Source organism: Macaca fascicularis, chromosome 15, assembly GCF_037993035.2.
Source record: "Macaca fascicularis isolate 582-1 chromosome 15, T2T-MFA8v1.1".
NCBI classification, from domain to species: domain Eukaryota; kingdom Metazoa; phylum Chordata; class Mammalia; order Primates; family Cercopithecidae; genus Macaca; species Macaca fascicularis.
In genome coordinates, this window is record NC_088389.1 from 16,733,084 (window position 1) to 16,756,727 (window position 23,644).

The 23,644-nt window shown below is 40.9% G+C and overlaps 1 protein-coding gene across 32 annotated transcripts in view; it reads right to left on the reverse strand.

Annotated features, from left to right (window-relative positions):
- The window catches only part of GARNL3 (GTPase activating Rap/RanGAP domain like 3), a 171,981-nt gene that overhangs the window by 121,586 nt on the left and 26,751 nt on the right, over positions 1-23,644 (reverse strand). For 20 of the 32 annotated variants that reach the window (XR_012424391.1, XR_012424389.1, XR_012424386.1 and 17 more), the window contains one exon: positions 9,677-9,746. The exons of 7 other annotated variants lie outside the window; for them this stretch is intronic. Coding sequence is in view for 11 of the 25 variants with exons in the window: in XM_045372639.2 (XP_045228574.2) it covers positions 9,677-9,746 (70 nt within the window). In the remaining 14 variants the exon portion in view is untranslated. Of the gene's footprint in view, positions 1-9,676; positions 9,747-9,817; positions 10,125-10,314; positions 10,359-10,699; positions 10,801-14,088; positions 14,274-23,644 lie in introns of those variants that run through there. 5 more of the 32 variants (XR_012424390.1, XM_065530044.1, XM_074016510.1 and 2 more) reach the window with 4 other exon arrangements.

Sequence of the window (23,644 nt, forward strand, 5' to 3'; positions counted from 1 at the left end):
AGGTGGCTGCAGGAGAGCAGCACGGAGGTGCAGAGAGACTTGCCCTGAGGAGGAGAGCCTTGAGTGGCACAGGAATGGGAGACTCCTGTGGCCTCTAGGGAGAGCATGAGGAAGTCAGGACTCAGAAAGGAGGGAGTGGGGTGCCTGTAACTCTGGTTTTGAAACTGGAGAGCATGCTGATGTCTGGTATCACTGAGGTGGCTCTTCCCAAGGTTGATTTTGGCTGGGAAAATTTGGAGAAGTTGTCTGGTATTCTTATTACAGCATGTGTTCAGCTGGTGGATTTGTTACAGTTTGTGCCCCAGCTATGCATGTCATTAACACAGCACTCGGAGCTCAAGATGGTCACCAAATGGCTGGTCAGGTGGTGTTAATTCTCCCCAAGTTTTGTTGATCCTAGAAAAATAGGTCATAAAATCATACTGTATCAAAAAGTAGGGTAGGGAGGAGACAAGCGTCAAAGCTATTCTACAAACCAAAATTCTGTCAATGGAGGACAGAAGGATTATGCTGTTAAGGGCTAGATACAGAAATACTTTCATGTTTATGCTCTACTTTATTTTTTAGAAAGGATTTAAAAGCAGCTTACTTACATGTATCTTACTTAAAGGATAAAATGAGACACTGAGCACACTCAGAACAAGGAAAACTCAAGTGTAGGTAAATAAACTGAAAACAAAAGAATGGGATGAGGATGTATGTTATAAAGTCCTTTAAGACTGTTAGAGGTAAGCCACAAATGGAGTTCTGAGCTTCCTAGGAGCCAATGCAAAGAGGAAAAGCCCTTTCATTTACAGGATTCCCAATGCTTACAAGGTTAACAACAAACCAGCTTCTCAGGAGAAGCATGGCACTTTTTGGTCCTGAGAAAAATTTTTTCTCATAGGTCTTTTTAAAGGAGACTCTGTATATGACAACCATAAAATTCTTAGCAGCATCCTACAAGCAACACACCACCAAAATCTGTCTGGCTGCTTCCCACTCTGTCCATCAATGCAGGTTAAAGGCATAATGCCATGGTACAAGTCAAGAAAAGCAAGTCTGAGAGGGGCCAACAAAGCTAGGCTGAGTGTTTGTGGCTAACTTATGGTTGGGCTTGATCTAGGAATTAAATTTAAACCATTTAAGGCATGGGCGTATCTTTGGATAACTCCTTATGGACATTCTTAACAGCAAGGTTTTGTTAAGATTTGGACAAAAAACAGTTTGAAATTGTATGTTGGAATGGAAACCTAAAGCAGAGCTACTTTATGCTTTTGATTAAGGACAGCGGTATTTGTTCTAACGATCAACCTAATTTTCTTAGGAAACACTCTACACACAGCAGGGCTTTAAGAGCATGGGCTTGCAGGCGAAGAGATTAAGCGCAGGGGCTCTTGGAGGCAGACAGACCTGGGGTTAAATGTCACTCCTGCTCCTTCCTAGCTGTGGGACCGCTCTGATATCATCAGTTAAATGGGAATCCATTTAATATTCACAAATGTCTTCTGAGCATCCACAGTGTGTGGCCTAATCAAATAATGCCTACCTCATATGGTTTTTTGTGGGGATTAAATAAATAAATACATCTAAAGTATTCAACAGAGACTGGTACATGGTAAGCGTTGAATAAAATGTTAAAACGAATAATAAAAATAATAAAATAATAACCAGAATATAAGATTTCTGATTCCATTCTAATGTATAAAAAGTAACGATTAAGGTCTCAAAATTCTACATCATCAGAAAACGGTTACAATAATTTTGGCCTGAAAAAGTTTAAAAGTGAGCACTACCAATCACCAACAGGGGCAGTAAAAATATCAAAAAAGCACCAGCCATACATTTAAAACATGGTAACTTGTGGGTGAATGTTCTAAGATATATGTTGTATCTGGAGATATCCACAGAGTTGACTGGGAGGCCAAGGCAGGTGGATCACAAGGTCAGGAGATCAAGACCGTCCTGGCCAACATGGTGAAACCTGTCTCTACTAAAACTACAAAAATTAGCCAAGTGTGGTGGTGTGTGCCTTTAGTCCCAGCTACTCAGGAGGCTGACGCAGGAGAATCACTTGAACCTGGGAGGCGGAGGTTGCAGTGAGCCGAGATCGAGCCACTGTACTCCAGCCTAGGGGACAGAGCAAGAAGACTCCTTCTCTCTCTCTCTCTCTCTCTCTCTCTCTCTCTCTCTCTCTCTCTCACACACACACACACACACACACACACACACACACAAGGGTTGACCTGCTATGTCAGACACAGATACAAACCAGATAAATTTTAAAGAACATCTGTCAAAATTATGATTTTAGCTATAGAATGCTGAAGTCTTGATATTTTGATGTTCCTGAGGGAAATATGCTGGTACCCTCACTAATCTCTCAGTTTGGTAATACTAGATAGAATATAATTTCTCCCATAAAATGCCTTTGAAAGCAAAAACCCTACTTAACCTCGAGTAGAGCACAAAACTGAGTTGTGTTAGGGATGCTGGACAGGCAGTTAAATCACTCATTAGCAAAGCATCGTCTTTCTGTACAACAGTCCCACAGGTATAATTCCAATCCATGCCTGAACAAAAATACAATTTACTACATATCAGACTCCAAGAGTCCTCAGTCAAAACCTCAAATGTTAAAATCTGCAGATGCCAAGCAAGTTCATCATCAACCGTTCTTTTGGTAGTTATTAGACAGTATAGCCAGATACCTTTTGAGGCTACCCTGAGTTAATGACAATGAAATCACGCTATCTGTATAGAGAAGCACTGATATATTTATTTCCTATATAGCAGGGGAGCATGCATGCAGTTCATCTAAATGCAGGTTTGAGTCATTAAGAAACAAGCTTAAAAAGGAATGGACAATATACTACCCTGTTTTATCCTGACTTGAAATCACCAGCAGATCATTACTTACCCAGAAGTATTAAGATACGGGGTTTTATGAGAGTCAGCAGCTGGGCTGGGGAGGGGAGAGGTCTATATCCTGCCGATACCATTTATCATTGATACTGTATCAATTTCCTAGCCATCCAGTTTAAAGGCCAAAAAAAGGATCAATAAAAGCTACAAACAATCTTGTGCTTTTTCTGACAGATTTCAATATAAAGTGATGAAGAATGGTTGATGGTGTGATAGCTGTGTATTGCCCAGAATGCCGCCATGAGAGACAAGACTTGCAATTCATCAGGAAGAAAAATGGCATACGCTTTAGATGAAATGCACTGCGAGCTAATGAGTCTAAGTATATTGGTTGAGGGGGGAATCAAAGAGTCTTGTTTTCTCTTTCCTTTATTTACTTTTGATGAGTTAGGCCACTCTCTAATTTCAATCAAACTGGATCATTCACTCATTCAATCAATAGTAACTAAGTAGCTAATGCTAAGCATTGTGCTTGGTTCTAGAGATACAGTGGCAAATAAACATTATTCCTATTTTTTAGGGAGTTCATAATCTATACCTTTATTTATGGTATTTAAAAAAGTTCAGAGATAAGGGAGTCCATCAGCAGAGGAAGAAATTTTCACTAAGTGCCTTTAGTTTGAGCTTTTAAATTATCGCTATATGAAGGAATGTTAATGAACACATTTGGGAGTTGCAGCTCAGTTCATGCTTTTCTTTGAAACTGACTTGTCTATGTCATCTCCAGAGAAAATCTGCCCTGTCCACAAGCATTGCTGAGGGAATGGGCCTCAAAAGCCATGTTTATAGTCCATGACCCCACTACCCTGAGCACAAGTGTTTGAATCAGGGATAGATAACTGAACAAAGAGGAAACAATCCATAGTATTCTATTTGGAATTTGAAATTAGGATCCAAGAATGAAGAGACCACAGTGGCCAATAGAGCTGTAACCCATGTAAACCATGGGGACTGGGCGGGGGGCGGGGTGGGGCAGAAATCACTTCAGTAATAAAAAAAATGTATAAGAACATAGTATGTGCCAGGCCCTGTGCCAGGTTCTAGAAATAAAACAATGAAGAAGACAGAGTAGTAAGTGGTAAATGAAATGAATATGGATTGTGATAAGCACTGCTAAGAAAACAAATAGGATGTTGAGTTAGAGAATAGCAGAGAAGGGAACTAATGTTCATGGGATGGTCAGGGGAGGCCCCTCTGAGAAGATGGTATTTAAGCTGAGATCAGCCGTGAGAAGCCCCAAGACTCCATCAGTAAGAATGACTAGTAAGTACAGGGATCCTGGGATAGGAAAGAGCTCAGCATGTTCTAGAGACCAGGATAAAGGCCAGACATTTGAGGCACAGTGAGGAAGCGGCATGAAAGAAGGTGAAAGAGAAAGGCAGGGTAAGGATCACATAGGTTCTTGTAGGGCTTGGTACATGGTCTGACCTTGAATTACAATGAACAGCTGAAGAAACATTTTAAGAAGGAAAAGACATTGTGCTGTCAACATTTTAAAACATCATTCTGTCATAAGGACAGACATATGGACAAATGAGATAGAAGGGAAGCCCAGAAACTAACCCTCACATCTATAGTCAATTGATTTCTGACAAGGGTACCAGGCCATTCAATAGGGAAAGGACATTCTTTTCAACCAGTGGTGCTGGGAAAGCTGGATGTCCAGATGCATGAGAATGTAGCTGGACTCTTACCTCACACCACATAGAAAAAATGAACTCAAAATGGCTCAAAGACATAAATGTAACAGCTAAAACCATAAAAGTCTTAGAAGAAAACATAGGGGAGAATCTCCTGGACATTGAATTTGGCAATAATTTCTTGGATATAACACCAAAAGCATAGACAACACAATAAATAATAAATTTTATTTCATCAAAGGCACTGTCAACAGAGTAAAAAAAAAAAAAAAAAGCCACAGAATGGAAGAAAATTTTTGCAAATCATCCGATAAGGGACAAATAACCAGAATATAAAAATAACTCCTAAAAATTGACAGCAAAACAAAACAAAACAAAACAAAACAAAAACACAAAAACCCAATTCAAGAATGAACAAAGAATTTGAATAGTCATTACTCCAAAGAAGATATACAAATGGCCAGTAAGCACATGAAAAGATGCTCAACATCACTAATCACTAGGGAAATGCAAATCAAAGCCACAATGAGAAACCAGTTTGCACTATTACAATGACTATTATTTTAAAAATGGAAAATAACAGATGTTGGCAAGATTGTAGAGAAATTAGAAACTTTGTGCATTACTGGTGGAAATGTAAAATGGTACAGCCACGGTGGAAACAAGTTTGGCAGTTCCTCAAAAAGCTAAAAACAGAATCACCTTATGATCCAGCAATTCCATTCCTAGTTAATATACTCCAAAGAATCAAAAGCAGGATTCCAATAGGTATCTGTACACCATTATCATAGCAGCATTAATCTTAATAGCTAAAATGTAGAAACCACTCAAGTGTTCATTAACAGATGAATCAATAAACACGCTGGGTGCGGTGGCTCATGCCTGTAATTCCAGCACTTTGGGAGGCCAAGGCAGGAGGCTTGCTTGAGTACAGGATTTCAAGACCAGCCTGGATAACATAGAGAGACCTTGTCTCCACTAAAAATAAAAAAAATTAGCCAGGTGTGGTGGCATGCATCTGTAATACCAGCTACTTGGGAGGCTGAGGAAGGAGGATTACTTGAGTCCAAGAGGTCTAGGCTGCAGTGAGCCATGACTGTGCCACTGCACCCCAGCCTGGGTGACAAGGTGAGATCCTGTCTCACAAACAAACAAACAAAACAGATAAATGGATAAACAAAATGTGGTGTATCCATACAATGGAATATTATTCAGCTATAAAAAGGAATGAAATTCTGATACACACTATCACATGGATGAACCCTGAAAACATTATGCTAAGAGAAATAAAACCAGATACAAAAGAACAAATATTTCATGATTTCACTTACAGGAGGTATCTAGAATAGGCAAATTCACAGAGACAGAAAGTAGAATAGAGGTTACCTGGGGCTGGAAACCTCTGTTTTTAGCTTTTTGAGGAACTGCCAAATAGGAATACAGTGTTTAATTGATAAAGAGTTTCATTTTGGGATGACGGAAAACATTCTGAAAGTGCATAGCAGTGATGGTTGTACACCAAAGTAAATGTATTTAGTGCCCCCTGAACTGTACACTTAAAAATAGTTAAAATGGAAAAGTTTAGTTGTGTCTGTTTTACCACAATAAAAAATAAACTAAAAAAGAAAACACCACTTTGGCTGCTGGGAAAAGTGAGCTGGAGAGAGGCAACTGTGCCATCAGAGGAAGCTGTTCTGCAGAGAGGAGAATGATACTGACACAGATAAATGTAAAGACAAGAAAGCATATGGACCAGAGAGAAAGAAAATAGTGGCTTGCTGCCTTTCCATCACATGAGGCGCAGCTGCACTTCCCTTCCGTGAGATTCACCCATATCCTTTCAGTGAATTGCTTTATACTTGACCCAGAGTGAACAGATCTCTGTTCAGGAAACAATCCCTGGTTAAGGCAGGGACACAGCTGAGATCCAGATACAACACAGCCTGGGGACACAGTGTGAGGCTCCTGGTTTCTAAAGCGAAGGCTCCATGAGAGCAGAAAAATGGTTTTGCGTCTCTCCCCTCACTCTCAGTGACTTGCACAGTGCCTGACACATGGACGACCCTCAATAAATATGTGTTGAAAGAATGCTAAGTAGCTCTCCCACAAGTCTGTCAAGATCTGGGTTTCCACCTTCTCATCACCAAACTAAGGCAGGATGGAAACCTAGAGAACTAAGCCCTAAGTCTTCTCTCATTACTGATACGAATGGCCGAGCTTCATTCTTCACAAGACTTGTGACTTGTTCAAGGTCAGGAGAAGTTCATGCTAACATTTCAATTTTATATAATCTTAGGTGCCTTTCTGAAAAGTCTGAGTTCCAAGACGCCCAACACTTATTGGGTTCCCAACAATTTTCATCACACCAGGCGTAAGAAAAGTCAAACTCATTTTTTCATAAACCTATGACACATAATGGTTTATAATTTAATAATACTCTGTTGTTCAGAAGTGAGAGGAAACATCACTCTCCTTTTAAAACACTGCAGTCAGAATTTCAAGAGATCCTCAGATAACAAGAGTGGAGCTCTGCTCATTTCACTTTTCCCAACCTTTCCAACCACCAGCGCACGTCATTTTTAATATGGGAAAATGAGGAATGACCTAATTTTACAAAATTTACACAGATAATCATTTATCACTCTGTTGGCCTATCATATACCCATTAAAATATGACTCTTAAGACTATATGAGAAGACATTTAGAAAATACAGTATAAATGGAAAAAGAGGAATGCAAAATTAAATATAAAATTTCATTATAACAATGTAAAAATGAAGTTTGTAGCTATAAGGACTGGAAGGAACCAAAAGGAGATGAAAACAGTTGCTGCAAGGTAAGATTATACATGGAATTTTAAAATACATTTATATTTTATTTTATAATATTCTAAAAAGTCAACTACAAATACACATACACACAGTCATGGCCCCAGAGGAAAAACAAATGGATGTTTTTCCCAGTGAACAAATGGATTGAACAATGTTTGGTCGATTGGATACCTCATCAGGCCGAGGATAACTGATAACCTAGCTGAGGTCCTCTGGGGCAGAGCTTTTTAACGTGCGATCCTGGGACCAGCAATATCAGTATCAATCTGGGAACTTGTTAGAATTGCAAATTGTAGGTTAACCTCGGATCTACTGAATTTGAAACTCTGGGACTAGGGCCCAGCAATCTATGTTTTAATCAGCCTTCCAGAGAGTTCTGATGTCTGCTCAAGTTTGAGAACCACTGCTCTCAAGTACTTTTCCATTCTGATATTCTGTGATTTCCCCACATCTTTAAAGAGTCCATCTTTCACACCCATGTTATCTCTCTCAAGTAGTATCGTCACTGTTTATACGAGTTCCACATTACTTACTAGGCCAAGTCCAAAGTGTTCACCTGACAGTCAAGGCTCTACTTTTGCTGCTGAATTTTGTCTTTATGTCTGCAGCTAGTTAACATAAACTGTGCTTATGTGCTAAGTACTTTATGTACATGATCTCATTTAATCCTCATAACAACCCTCTAAGGTAGATAATAGAAATATCCCCATTTTATAGATGAGAAAACTGATGCCAAAGGAAGTCCAAGATCATACAATTAGTGAATGATGAAACAAGAATGACTTCAGAGCACATGTTCTTCAGCATTACTGAGGTTCAGAGAAGTAACCTAATTGGTCACAAAGATAAGTAATAGACCTGCTATAGGAACCTAGGCCTACCTGATTCCAAACCTTGCTTGCTTTGTAATCACAAAGCTCTTTGCTAGGCAGGACCATTTGCTCACTGTCTTGGAACATAGCATTGCCAGGAATCATGCTGTTGGCTCATACCCACTGTCTATCCTCTCTGCCACTAACCCACATCCCATAGCTCTCCGCAAGGTCTTCCATGGTGTGTCTCTGAGATCCCTGGCCAGAATGGGTGCTTTCTCCCTTCTCTGAACCCCTGTGGTGCTCTACATGCATCTTTTTCACAGTATCAATTCCTACTCTGACTTATAGCTATGTACCTGCTCCTTCGGGGGAGGTGGTGGTCTAAGTGGTGTGGTGTCACCAGTGACAGACAGAACAGGTGTTGACTGAATCAACTGAGGTATCTTTTATGTGGCTAAATTCATTCTTCACATATTTTACGTGTCTTATCTGCCCAGCCAGAGGAGAGTAAGCTCCTTAAGAACAAGGACCAAATCTTTTACTAATTTTATATTTTCAGCTCCAGGCTAGGTACAGTCAAGTCTATAATATATGCTTGAGTTCAAGTAGAACGCCACTGGTATACAACTCTGGTATAAATTTTTCTACTACTTAAACTCTGCAAGGATGCAGCTTATATTAATAGGGGAAAATTGGGTACTACACAAATAGATACAAGCAACTCATTTTTAATAAATAGAAATAGTAGACAACATCATTAATAGTGTTAAATAATAATCAATACAATTTTATGAGCACATTTCTCTTCTGAAAATTTGTTCAGATTTCCATGTAATTGGAAAAAAATCACATTCTATCTTTAAAAAATATTGAGACTATTATATGCTTTCATTATGGCTCTTTTAAAATGAAAACATACAATCTTTAAAAATCATAGCACAAACCCCAATGTCTCTCATTAAGGAAAATGTAGATATTTTCATTCCAAATATTGATCATCTATAATAGTTATTTATCTAGTCCAACAATATGCTTTTAACAGGAAAAAATAGCTCTCATAAATATTCTAACGCCTACCACATACCCAGAAAGCAAAGATACAGAAAATCAGAATATGTATTTCAATAATACTTAAACCTTGAAAACTAGATTTATAAACTTTTAGGAAAAAGATCATATATAAGTCAAATGCCACTTTTCTTAATTCATAAATTGTTTTATTTAATTATATACACAGAGAAAAATACCAAGCCATAACATATTTTTAACAAACTGGAAGACAAGATTAAAAGTATGTAACAATAAAAACAAATAAATAAAGATGATCAAATTATCATAGCCTTTGTGTAGTTATTTATTCCAATCCAATCCTTACACTGTACCCACATGGTCTAACAGTAAATATACAACAAAAGATCTGATGAGCTTGGCGATCGTCTCTAATCTAAATCAATGTACTACCACTGAACAGACAGCATAAACTTACCAGCTCCACAGATCCATAATGTTTCCTACTGAAATCCCCACGTCTACAGCCTAGGTCTTCCGAGACAGAGCTGGAACAAAAATGCTTCATCAGTATTATACATAGCGATCTGGCCACAAACCTTCTGCAAAAATCAACTACCATTTGCAAAAAGGGCTGCTATGGAAGAGACTTGCAGTGCCCCGGCTCCTCACTGCAGGGGAGCCTCCTTGCAACAGACACAGTCCCCAGCAGCCATTGCAGAGCCTGGCTTTCATGGAGCCCTCAATAAAAAGCAAATGCCAGAGTCATCCCTGGAAGTATAGGCAATGATTGAATTAAATATTTAGTCATTTGGAATCGATTGAAATTTCCAAGGCTACTGGTGGTTTATAATTTCATTTCTGTATAACCAGAGAGGAGAGAAGCCCTGCAGTAAACTTGAGGCAAGGGACAAAGCTGCTGAACCGGATCTTGCAATTATCTTTCGTTTAAGAGAGCCTCTTTGTCCCAAATATGCAACATAAAAATAACCAGCATTATTTAATGCTATATTTTAAGTAAGAGAAAGAAACTTCACAATCCTGGTAGGCTCCACCCCCTATCCCCCTTTAATTTAGGATTTTTATGTGGCAATATGAAAAAAGACCAGAACTAACAGAAAATCTAGTGTCCAAGTATTTTCAGCTTTTTACATAGCAGCAGCTACCCACCCCCAAAAAAGGCTTACATCAGATTTCAAAAATCACATGTTGTTGAAGAGCAATTAAAACAAGGGCAAAATTGTTACTACGTTTTCATCCTGAATGCACAGTTGCACACTCAAAAGGCACATATCTTATTAGTTAGTATATTTAGCACCCAAGCAATACTCATGAAACCACATGAGATCCACAAAATGTAAACAGTTTTAATAAGTTTGGTTCTAATATGTCATGCAAATAACTCTACGATAACATAGAAAATAAAATTATATAGGAATAACATGTTTACTAGATTCAAAATATTTGGGATCTAACATGCAAAGAAAGGTGCATTTAGTACCTTTTCATCCTTCCTTAAACGGTAGGTTACATTTTCTAAATTACAGCCCTCTTGGCACATGCAGAAAGAGACTGACTCTGATGTTTAGCAAGCAGAGAACTGACTTTCTGCCAGGACACTGTTTGACAGGCTCCAAGAAAGACAGCATGAGAGAAATGAGATTAGAGAGTCTAATGGTATTCTGCTTCCACCATCTCATAGAGATGGCTGAATTAATCTTATATGAGAAATTTAACCTTTTGTAGTCCTCTCTCTCTTAGCTGAAAATGGGCAACAAATCAATGTATGCAGTTTGAAAGAGTGTTCCAGAAATTACCCAGGCTACATTCTTGCTTTTAGTGATAAGATTTGCTACCCAAAAATCTCCATAAAAGAATAAAAACCTTCCCTCCATGGACCTCCATGGTCCCTCCAGTCTGTATTAAATATGTCCTCTATGCCCATTTTCTTAGCCCATTTTGAAAACCTTCCTGGAAGCTACTGCCATTGCCCTACATATCAGTCACCAAGCCCGCATTACTGGCCGCTCCAGTGAGAGGAGTGCTGGTGGACTTGGACAGAGATCGGGCACAGAGCGGATGCCCAATGGCTGTTGACTAAATGTTCTGTCTGCCCAGAGTTCAACCCGACGCTTCAATTTCAGCCAGGCCCACTAGGAAATCAACAACAGCAACAGCTTCTAACATGAATAGCCAAGAACACGAAAAAAGTGAGGATGTGGAGCACTGGGTCCTCCCTGTGCTGCCATCAGATCTGCTGAGGGGGTTCTGAGACATGGTGCCGATTCCCTAACTTTACCAGCAGCCAGACACAAACACATAACCCTACATCCTAGACCCACCACCTTCCTTAGATGCCTCACAGAAGGAAAACAATGTCCTATGAAAACAACCAGGGAGTGAGCTATAAAGAGAATGTCCACTGTGTGTTGCCCTCCCTTCCCCCTTATTACATTTCATTCAATATACCGCAGAGGGATGCTTGCTAATAGTGGGAACCAGGCTGACGTATATGGGCTGCATTTCTTGGGTTGTAGGAGGCACTCAAACCAGCCAGTTAAAAAGACCTAGCCACTTCCCTCTTCCCTTCCTACGCTCTCTGGCCTCTAGGCCTGCAGCACAAGGGTTATGAGTAGAGTGGCTCACCCAGAGGTCCAAGGGGAGCTTTGTTCTCCTCCCAAGGCCCAGTGTCTGGCCTACTGCCTGGCACATAGTGGACATGCAGTAAATGCTTATTGCATTAATGAAGGTATTTGTATATCTTTTGAATCATACTAGCTAAAGACTGACAGCACCTCTTCTACCAGGGCAGGCTGCCCACTGCCACCCCCACTAATGAGCCATTATTATTCCCTGCTGGTCATTATTCCCTCAGTCCAGAGTCCTGGCCTATAAGGCAGCCACCGTTATGTGCACGCCAAAACCTGTCCTCCTTTTGTCTTGGGCTTGGATTACATTTTCCAGTCCCTCTTGCAGGATGTGTGGCCATGTGACTGAGCTCTGGCCAAGACAACATAGGCTGAAGTGATGGATATGCATCACTTCCAGCACATCCTCTGAAATGTGCCTGATCTCCTAGCCTGTGGCCAGCTGGACGGAGAGGCTGTAGAGACCTGCAGGAGGGCAGAGCTTCAAGATGGAAAAACGTGGGTCTCTGACCACAGGGAAGGCACACCATGAAGAATGTCTGTATGGAAGGCTATACCACGAAAAACATCTGTACTAGAATATGATGTGAGCAAAATGCAAACATTTAGTTGTGTTAATCAGGTAGAATTTGAGTCTACCTGTTAAAGCTGCCATTTTACCTGAACTAATACAGAAGTGCCATAATAACAACAACCTAAAGTAGTAGGCAGGCAGCAGCCAGTGAGGAAACGGATCTCAGAGGCTGAAGAGATAGAAATCTGTATTAGATGGTAGCAAAATATTTGGTAAAACTTACACCTGCAGTCATTCAGAAGGTGGACCATGTACTCAGCGAGCCTGCAGCTCTAGGGAAAGTGGCTAGAAACAATCAGAGTGAAGCTGAGCACTGGCTCCTCTTGGCTGAACTTAACAAGGTTCTTCACAACGAAGAGACAGCCCAGGAAAGAACTGGAGGGGTTTCAAGCAAAGATAGACGAAAACAGAATGAATCGAGAGACCAAGGGCCTCATGGACTTGAGAAATCAGTTTCTGGATCCCAAACAATAACAGCTCTGGCCAAAGAAATATGGGTAGAAATGAGGGGCACCTCTACCAGACCCAGCCCATAAAAACTTCCCATGAAGGCCGGGTGCAGTGGCTCAAGCCTGTAATCCCAGCACTTTGGGAGGCCGAAGGTGGAGGATTACCTAAGGTCAGGAGTTCGAGACCAGCCTGACCAACATGGAGAAACCCTGTCTCTCCTAAAAAAAAAATACAAAATTAGCCAGGCATGGTGGTGCATGCCTGTAATCCCAGCTACTTGGGAGGCTGAAGCAGGAGAATCACTTGAACCAGGGAGGCGGAGGTTGTGGTGAGCTGAGATTGCACCATTGTACTCCAGCCTGGGCAACAAGAGCAAAACTCCGTCTCAAAAAAAAAACAACAAAAAACCAAAAACCAAAAAACCTTCCCATGAATAATCCTTGGTCTCTTTTCTTATCTGCTAGCTTCATAGAGAGGACTCTGGGGCGGAAGAGGGATACAGCCACAATATGAAGGCGTCTGGGTCTTAAATGACCACATAGAAGATTCTAACCAGGAGTAGCCTCACTGGACTCTGATATGAGTGAGCAATAACTTTTTATTGCCTTAAGTCACTAGGAGTCAGGGTTTACCTGTTACATTAGGTAATTTTATCTTAGTTGATACAGCTCTCCATAGGTAATAGAAAGTAGTGTAAGAATAAGGTCCACAAACAGGGTTTGTCAGAGGGCTGGTGGGCCAGGATGACTCTAGATCAGGGGTTGGCAAACTACAGCCCAATTCAGCCCACCACTTGTTTTTGAAAACAAAGTTTTATTGGAACATAGCCATGCCCAATGGTTATGAACTGTCTATGGTTGCTTTTGGATTATAATAGCCCCGAGTTGAATTGCTCCAACAGAGACCCATACGGCCCACAAAGCCCAAACTATTTACAAACTGACCCTTTAAAGAAAAAGTTTGCCAACCCCCATAGTATAGTCTCCTGAATCCCTACTGTTGGTTTTAGGCCTACCCAGAAACTGATTAGTGTGTCAGTGAAAAAAATTCTGACACCATGTCAGAGGACATGTTGCTCAGACTAGAGTCTGAGCTTTGCAAAAATGCAGATTCCCTGGCCCTATTCTGAGAGGTTGTAAGTCAGTTAATCTGTGATTTTAACAAGCAGCCAGGGGAATCCTGATGCAGGTGGTCCACAAACAATGCTTTGAAACATACTCCTTTTCCAGATGACTCAGGAATCCTGGGAAACCTGTTAACCATTCTGCAGCACTCTTTATAAGGAAGGACAAGGCCTTAATCCAGGTTTCTATCCACGGGAGGAGATGCAATGTAGTCCCTCAAAGCATGGACTTCAGTCACAGATATGGGTTCTCAACCTCTCCGGGCATTAGTTCCTTCATCTGTACAATGCAATTGAAAATATCATCTACTTAGCAGGGTTATAAAGAATAAACAAGAAAAAGCAGACAAGGTTCTAAGCACAATGTCTATTGCCCAGGCTTGAGTGCAGTGGTTTAATCATAGCTCACTGCAGGCTTGAACTCCTGGGTTCAAGCGATCCTCCTACCTTAGCCTCTTGAGTAGATGGGACTACATGCCTGGTTAATTTAAAAAAATTTTTTTGTAGAGATGGAGGTGGGGGGGTCTCACAATGTTTCTAGGGCTGGTCTCAAACTCTGGCCTCAAGTGATCCTCCCACCTCAGTTTCCCAAAGTGCTGGGATTACAGGTATGAGCCACCACATCCAGCCAGCTCTTATTAGTAATATGAATGCCTCTTGGGTTTTTAGAAAGTTGGCATAAGTGGTTACTAAATTTTAAAATAATTTTAAATAAAATGCTTTGCCTCTTATCCCTGAGTAGCAGTAAGGGAGACCCAGGGCCAAGCAGCAGGCTTCTCCGGGCAGCGCTGAGGGTGGCATCATGTTTCAGCACTACATCTCCTCCCTAAAAGCGTTGGCCTAGCAGTTTGACCTCACCTAGAAAATACCTGGGACCCACTGTTGCCACGACAGGGGGAAGAGACTTTGAAACCTGGCTAGAGGAAGTGACCTGAAGTACCAAAAAGAACTTCAAGTTTCCCACAGGCAACGTGGTCCAGGCTCTAAATATAAACCCTTCTGCTTTGGCAATTTAACGTGTGAGGATGCTGAATCACACTTCGCAGGCATGAACATAGCTGAGGACCTCCATGTTAAATCTCTAAATATGGCCTGGGATGAGAGCAAAGATTTCCAGCTCCACGTAGAAGCTAGACAGATTTCCATGATGTAAGTCACATTCCTGGAAAGCAGGACAACCTCCTCCAAAGAGTCAAGAGTTGTTAAAACGGATAAGGAAAGAAAAGGGAGTCAGCCAGCCCCCAAGGGGAAGCCAAACTCAGTGATCCGGGTCATCACTCAACTGACACTGAGATTAGTGCTGACCTCACAACAGACCCCACAAGGCCAGGCCTCAGCAGTGTCCAGGCCTGGTGGAAGAGTTAAGGCCAACAGCGACAAGGGAGACTCTTCTAGATCAGTAGAGAATTTGTAAGAAGTAACAGGCAGTTGTTCAGAAGCCTACCAACAGTCAGGAGCTCTAGGAAAAGGCCTCAGCCACTGCCCCACTATAGGCAGACAGTAAGAAACAGATGGAAGGGATTCTCCTTACTGAGGGACAGAGAAGCTAAACCATGTGCCAGACTGTAGGTTTAGGCTTGTAGGGAACCCAGGGCCTCCTAACAACAGGTGCTAGAATAGCTTCTTGCACAGAAGGGACCAGCTGTCTCTCCTCCTGAAGATAAGTAAAGTGCCACAGAAAAGCAGGGATGTGATGACATTAATTTCTTTTCTTTTTTTCTTTCGAGACAGGGTCTCACTCTGTTGCCCAGGCTGGAGTGCAGTGGCAGCATGCAGCTGACTGCAGGCTTGAACTCCCAGGTTCAAGCAAACCTCCCACCTTAGCCTCTCAAGTAGCTGGGACTACAGGCACGCACCACCACACCTGGCTAATTTTCGTATTTTTGTAGAGACAGGATTTCGCCATGCTGTCCAGGGTGCTCTCAAACTCCTGGCCTCAAGCAATCCATCTGCCTCGGCCTCCCAAAGTGTTGGGATTACAAGTGTGAGTCACCGCACCTGGCCCACATTAACTTCTAATAATGAAACGGAACAATTCTGTCCTCTTGAAGGCCTTTGAGACATAGGAAGTAGGAAGTAAGCAGAAAGATTTCCAAAGCAAAAGGGGACCCAGGAAATCAGGGCACTTTGATTCTTCTAACTCTCCAGACGGTTCCCTGCTCCCCTGTTGTGTTTCTGGGGGTACAATACCATGTGTTCCTCGTACCAGGATCTTAAGTTTACCATCCCTTAGCAAGATCCACCAACCATAAAGTGGTTAGATACTCCTGGATTTGAATTTCAGCTCCATCACACATGACCGCTGTGACCTCAGACAAGTTACTTATCCTCTCTGAGCCTGTTTCCTCATTGCAATGGGAGGTTAAAACAGTATCTGTCTCCATGGGAGGACTGAAAGAGATCATATGGCACACAGTAGTCACTAAATAAATGCTAGTTATTCTAATTGTCATGGATCTTACCTGTCTTGGCCATCACCATGCCCTGATGTACCTTATAGAGTTCCTGGTTCATAACAGGGCACTTGATAAATATTTGTTGAATAAAGGAATTCTGAATAAATTACTACATTTGCTCTACTTGAACACAGGTGGGTTCCTTTCCCTTTCTCTTCTCCCTGCACCCCCCACCAATTGCCAGTATACATTCTCAGACATGCTTTCAAGCACATTTGAAGTTATTGTTTACGTTTTTCAGTCATCTTTCTCATTCTACTTTTCTTTTCTCTAATTCTGGAAAGCACACCTCCTACAGAATCAGTGTGTCCACTAAGTTTCTGAGGCAGACATGTGCCCCTGAAATTTATGTGGTTCACTAACATTAATACAGTCTTGTGGCAATTCACTGCAAGATTCCTTTCAATAATGATCTCTATCAGTGCCTTTACCATTGTATCTCTAAAATAAAAAATAGTAACCATACCAAATGCTGGCAAGGAAATAGAGAAGCTGGACCAGTCATCCATGGCAGGTGGGACTATAAAATTTTAAGCTAAGCCTCTTCAGAAAACAGTTTGGCAGTTTCTTATAAGTGAAATATGCAATTACCATGTGACCCAGCAATTGCACTCTTGGGCATTTATCCCAGAAAAATGAAAATGTATGGTCAACACCCTGCACAAAAATGTTCAAAGCAGCTTTATTGATAACAGCCAAAAACTGGAAACCACCTAGATGTCCTTCAAAGGGCAAACAGTCAAACAAACTGTGGTACCTCCACACCACAGAATATTACTGAGCAATTAAAAGGAACAAACTACTGATGTATGCAACAACTTGGATGAATCTCCAGGGAATCATGCTGAATGGAAAATGTCAATCCCAAAAGGTTACAAATTGTATGATTCATTCTTGAAATGACTGAGTTATAGAGGGAGGTTGGAGGGAGGTGTGGTTATAAAAGGGCAACATAAGATAGCCTTTGGGGATGGAACTCTGTATTTGTCTGTGAATACAGGTAGATACAGGAACCTACACATGCAATTAAACTGCATGTAAAACTGGGCAAATCTAAACATCAGTGGAATGTCTCAATGTCAATTTCCTGCTTGCAATACAGTACCATAGTTACTATAGTTACACAAGACGCTGCCCCTGGGGGAAACCTGGTAAAGGGTACATGAGATGTCTCTATGTTATTTCTTACCACTGCATACGAATCTATAATTATCTCAAAATAAAAAGTTTAACTTAAAATACTGTATCTGAGTTTCACTCACTTAAAAAAAGGTTACTGAATACCTACAAGGTACCAGGCACTGTGCCAGGTGCTAAACCTGAGATATGTGGTCCCTGCTCTCATACAGCTTACAGTGCAGTGGGAAAGAAAGATACAAAGTACACAGGACTTCACAGGAACAAAAATATTGTGCAAGCAAAGCACAATATGTATATAGCAAATCTGGCAAACTGTAAAACAGCCTCTTTTTATCCCCTTCGTCAGTAGCATATGCAGTCTTCGGGTGTGGGTGCCCACAGCAGAAGCCGGGGAGGTCTGTCACACTCTTCTCAGCTCAAGACCCATCATCCAGAAACCTGGGAAACATTACCAACTAAGTGGTTCCTGTGAAGTACGATGCTTGCACACCTGCTCCCTCCTGTCTTAACTCTTCAGTGACAGTGACCTTGGCTTCTCTTTTCCTGTAAGGTCAAGACTTGAGGGTTTTCCAGCCCAGAGTATAATTTAGTTTGGGAAACATCACTCCACATGGGATCTATAAATGCATGACCAAATTGTATTAAATGGAAACTTAATATAAGGAAAATAACTCAGTAGACAACATATGTTGTGGCATACCTCCCTTAACCACCTGCAGATCTACTTCTTTGGGGAAATCCCTCGAAAGTCTGTCTCTCCAGGTTCATAAGGTTTCCCCACTGGGATTCACAAGATCTACCCCCAGCTGTGCCCAGACCCTGAAGGGATGCCTACTATTTGGAACAGGTGTTTCTGCACAGTCCCTAGGTAGCAAGATTCCTAGAGGACACCAAGGTCATTGTGATTTTGCTGCTCAGTGTGGTCTTTTGATATGAGCTAGTGAGAAATACAATGTCCCAGGATCCACCCCAGACCTAAGAAACAGAATCAGCATTCTAACAAGGTTTCCCTCGGATTCATATGCACATTGAAATCTGAGAAGCACTGATTCTAGCTCTTGGTTCTCAAACCTAGCTATGTATCAGAATCACCTGGAATTTTGTCTCTAACTTGTTTTATTATGAAATATTTCAAGATACAGAATAATGAAGAACAATATAATGAACATTACAGATATAAAACTCCTGTGTACCTCTCCCTGACCCCATTTTCATCTCTCCCTCCCCTGAAACAATCACTAATTGGGCTTATACTTCCTGCTCATAGTTTTATATTTATACTATGTACTTACTCATTTCCAATATACTGCATTGTTTAGCATGTTTTAAAAATTTACACAAGTAAATACTATATAGCATGCATATCTTCCTGCAACTAACTCCTCTGGCTGAACAATTTGCTCTTGAGATTTGTTCATGGTGATGCCTGTAGCTCTAACCCACCCACTTTAACTGCTATATGATACCCTGCTGCATCAATGTCCTCCATTCTCCTATTGTTGGACATTTTGGTTGTTTCCAATGTTTAAATAATGCTGTAAAGAACATCCTTTTACATGCCACCTTGAATACCAGTGCAATCATATCCCTAGATTCCATACCCGGGAGTGAAGCTGCAAGGTCATGATGTGTGCACTGTTATTTTTTCTACATAGTGTCACATTCGCTTTCCAAAGTGAGTGTGCCACTTTACCCTCTCATGAGCAGCATATGCATTCTAGTTGCTCCAGAGTCTCGCTAACACTTGGGATTGTCGGACATTAGTTTTTGCCAGTCTGAGGAATATGAAACGATGTCTCACTGAGGTATGGCTTTAATTTGCATTCCTCTGATAGCTCAAGAGCGTGAACATCTTCTTCTTTGCTTATTGGCCTTTTGGGCTATGTTTTCCATGGTTTGCCTCTTCCAAATCTTTTGCCCCCTCCTTTTTTGTATGTTGTTGGTGTTTTTCCAATTAATTGGTAGATTTTTTTTTTTTTTTCTGAGACAGAATCTCGCTCTGTCACCCATGCTGGAGTGCAGTGGCACGATCTTGGCTCATTGTAACCTCTGCCTCTCGGGTTCAAGTGATTCTCCTGCCTCAGCCTCCCAAGTGGCTGGGATTACAGGCACGTGCCACCACATCTGGTTAATTTTTGTATTTTTAATAGAGATGGGGTTTCACCATGTTGGCCAGGCTGATCTCAAACTCCTGATCTCAAGTGATCTGCCTGCCTCGGCCTCCCAAAGTGCTGGGATTACAGGCGTGAGAATTTGTAGATATTATTTGTATATTCTGAATACCAATCCTTTTTTGTTAACAAATTACCAACCTTTTTCTGTTACAACTTCCAGATAGTTGTTTTTCTTTTCAAATTTTGTTTCTGATATCTTTGATCAAGCATTAAGTTTTCAAATTCTAATGTAGACATTTTCAATCTTTTCGTTTATGGTCTTTGTTTTTCTGACTTAAGAAATCCTTCACCATCATGATTTCCTAAAGATAGTCTCTATTGTTCCAGGTAAAAGTTTTAAAGTTTGCTTTATAATTTTTTTCATCTAAATAAGTAAATGTCCAGTTCCTACCCTAGACCTCCTCAATCAGAATCTTCAGGAATGGGATCCAAGCACCTAAATTTTAAACTGAAATACATTTAATAGGTGATTCTGTTACAGTCACCCTAAGAGATGCTGATCAACTCATTTCCCACCCACTAGACGCCAATGAAAGGCATCTTCTCTACAAAATCCCAGGAAGCCATCTCATCTCTCTCTTTCACTGGGTTAGAAGAGACTTCAGAGACTTCCAAGTCCAGAGACTTAAGGACCTTCTAGTGTCTAATCTTTTATCTGCAATTGTGAAGCCTTTACCAGATACTTGAAAAATAGCCATCCAGTCTCTACTTGCACACTCTCAGTGATAAGAAACACCCCCACAACCCAGGTCCTCCCTTCTTCCTGTTAAACAGCTTTTTTCTATATTGAGTTGAAATCCATCACACCTTTATCTCCACCAGCTGGTCCTACACCTACATCCTTCATCTTTTCTTAACTTCTTCACCATCACTCCCACACCCCCAACCACCTGCCTAGTCTGGCACCACTCCCCGCTCAGCACTCCAGCCATACTGCCTTTCCCCTATTCCTTTCCATTTGTTGAGCTGCCCTTAGCTCCTAGAATGTCCCCTCCAAACTCCTCCTTCTTCCTGACTCTCCCTCCCAAACTAGGAATTACAAAGAGGGTATCTGATTAACACCCGCCTCCCCACCTACAATTTAAGCTTCACAATGGGTTCCCTGTTGGTTTTTTTCAGTACTGAGCCTAAACACCTAACATACTATCTGGTACAGACTTAGTATTTGGTAGGGTTTTGTTAAATGAAAGAATGAATGAATGCAAGCAAGTCGGCCAGTCCTTTGGGGCCATATAAAACAAGTTAAAATCACTTGTATAGGAAAGCCCTTCAAATATCTCAAATATCTGAGGAGAGCCATCATGTCCCCTCAGTTTTTTTCCTTCTGTAAAGGAGGCTGGGAGTAACAGGGGAGGGTGAGGCCAGCTATATTGGGGAAGTGTCTAAAGAAGGGACAGGGCAAATACATAGACCAGTTCATAACTTTCTGTAGGGTCAGGCCCATGAGACAATCCCTCGGCTCACAATTCCACTAACAGCTGAAGTGAACTGCCTTATACAGCATATTCATGAAATTCGTTTTTGAGTCAGACATAAAAATGCTATAAATATTGCCTCAGGTTCATCCAAAAAAATTCGTTTCAGGGGTTAATACGATGCCACTAATATAAGTGAACAAAGAAAATACTGTGGGAGCAATCACAGTGAATAAATTGTGACATGGCTCACTAGCTGTCAGTTCATGATGACATTCCCTATGTCTAGAGATTGATGTTTCTCAATACATAGGTAATGCAATTAAGAGGAACTGACTGACACCATAACATTAAAAAATCAATCAGTTACAACTGTCAAAATTCATCCCACTGTATATTTAAGATATCTGCATTTTATTGCATGTAAATTATAGCTTAACAAAAAATTCCAAAACAAAGATCATATACAGAAAATATAGAACTCTGCACTTAAACTTAAATAAATATCTACGTGTGTAGAGAAATTATATGTGCATAAATGTTGCTTGGTATCTACTTAGCCCTGTCTGACTCACCACTAACTCACTGCCTGATCTTAGGCAATAAACATCGCCTTCATGGACCTCAGTTCCTACAACTATATAATGGGGTTTGATGGTTTGATTAACGAGTTAACTCAACAAATACTTATCATCATAGTGCCTTCCCACTGGATTTAATGAAAAAAGACATATGAAGCACTTTCTGTGGTATCCAGCTTACACAATAAATATTTGAATAAACAGGCTGTGTATCCATGCTTCTCATCAACAGAGAAGAAAAAAGTTCTCTGTAGATGTCTAGGGGCAAGCCAGAATTTGCTGTAGTCTACAATTTTCTTGCTTTAGGAACATAACCATCAGGGAAGAAAAACTTTTCCTCTACCCTCTTAGTTTTCTCCCTGAGGCCTGCAAATTTAACTGGAAAAAGACAGATTGACAGAAGAAAAAGTATACAAGTTTTATGTTTAATTTTACATGCAGGGAGGTTCCACAGAAAACAAATAAAAATCCAAAAGGCACTTACACTGGGGGGCTTATACACTATTTTGACAGAGGGTGATAAATTGTGGAGAAGTGACTAGACAAAGGAAAAAGGGTTTGGGGTTTCTAGGGCTGGTAACTTGTTAGAAGGTATATGTGGGGGAAACTAATGGTAGTTAAAGGTTATTTAGTAGCATTTGTCTCATCTCTATCTCCATCTCTGGTGATAGGTGTTGTTCTCCTCTTGGTGCAGGCAAGGGGAGGGGGCATCTTCACAAGGGGAAATTTATGCCCTGCTTTTAGGCAGATAGAAAAAGGGCAGAGAGTTCTTCCTGTGTCTAATTTTTTTCAAATGCCTTCAGCTCAAAATAATCCTTCTGCCAAAGTGGTGTATTTTGGGGCGGCATATTCTGATCCCTTTCATTGCCAATACCAGTATGTGAGAAATTCTTAGTCTCAAACATAAAAATAAATGCTGTAGAACTGACATGAATTTTGCATTAAGGGATCGGGGGCACGGAGCTACTTTTCAAATGGTCTCTGTATTGTATTCCAAATTTCTGGACCAATTTAGGTCCACTCCATGTTATCTGTGCTCTGTTTTTCTTCAGACACATTCAGACCACGTAGTGGAAGAAAAGCAGCTTACTCTGTGCTTTTAAGGTCAAACTATATTTTTGAAAGATTTTCTAAAATGTTTACTTCACTAAGCTGCTCTGATTCTGAGATAGTCTCCTGAAAAAAAAAAAACTATGAAATCAATGGTGATTGAGAGTGATGAGGGAAGGGGGGATGTTCTTCACAGAAAGCAAAATAATAGATAAGCCAAACTTATGGAAACACAGGAAGCAAAAGTATTTGAACTAAGAACATTTATTACTATACGAGATGACAAGAAAACAACCAGCCTGTTTCTAAGGACAAAATTAGATTTATAAAAATGAGTGCTGGCTAAGGTGAATTTAGGGCAGGACAGCCCAAACAATTGCCTTTTGCCTCTTAAAAGCACTGATTAAAAATAGTAATACTATCTAATCCCTATTTATAGTGTGCCCTTATGGTGTGCTGTACTGTACTTTGAGATGAGGTTAGCACCAAAAATGGGTTACTGGTCCTTGAGGAATATGAAAGTTGAAAGAAGTGAAGACTGAAATAGTCAAAGGAATAGAATTCTTAGTAATGGCATAACCTCCTTGAGGAAAAATGATTACTTTTAGCAGTTATTCCTGCAGGGGATGCTGAGCTCAACAGTGAGCATGGCATCCAGAAAAGGGCCAGGACATCCTGGCAGGGAGTGAGACCATCCTCCTCCCTGTTCTTAGGGCACAAGGAGCAGCAACAAACGAGTTCTGTTCTGTGCTTGCAGTCTATGAGCAGCATCCTTAACTCTGTGTCACTTTGACTGGTGAAGATCCGCATCCCTCTCCCTTCTATTCAGTCCACC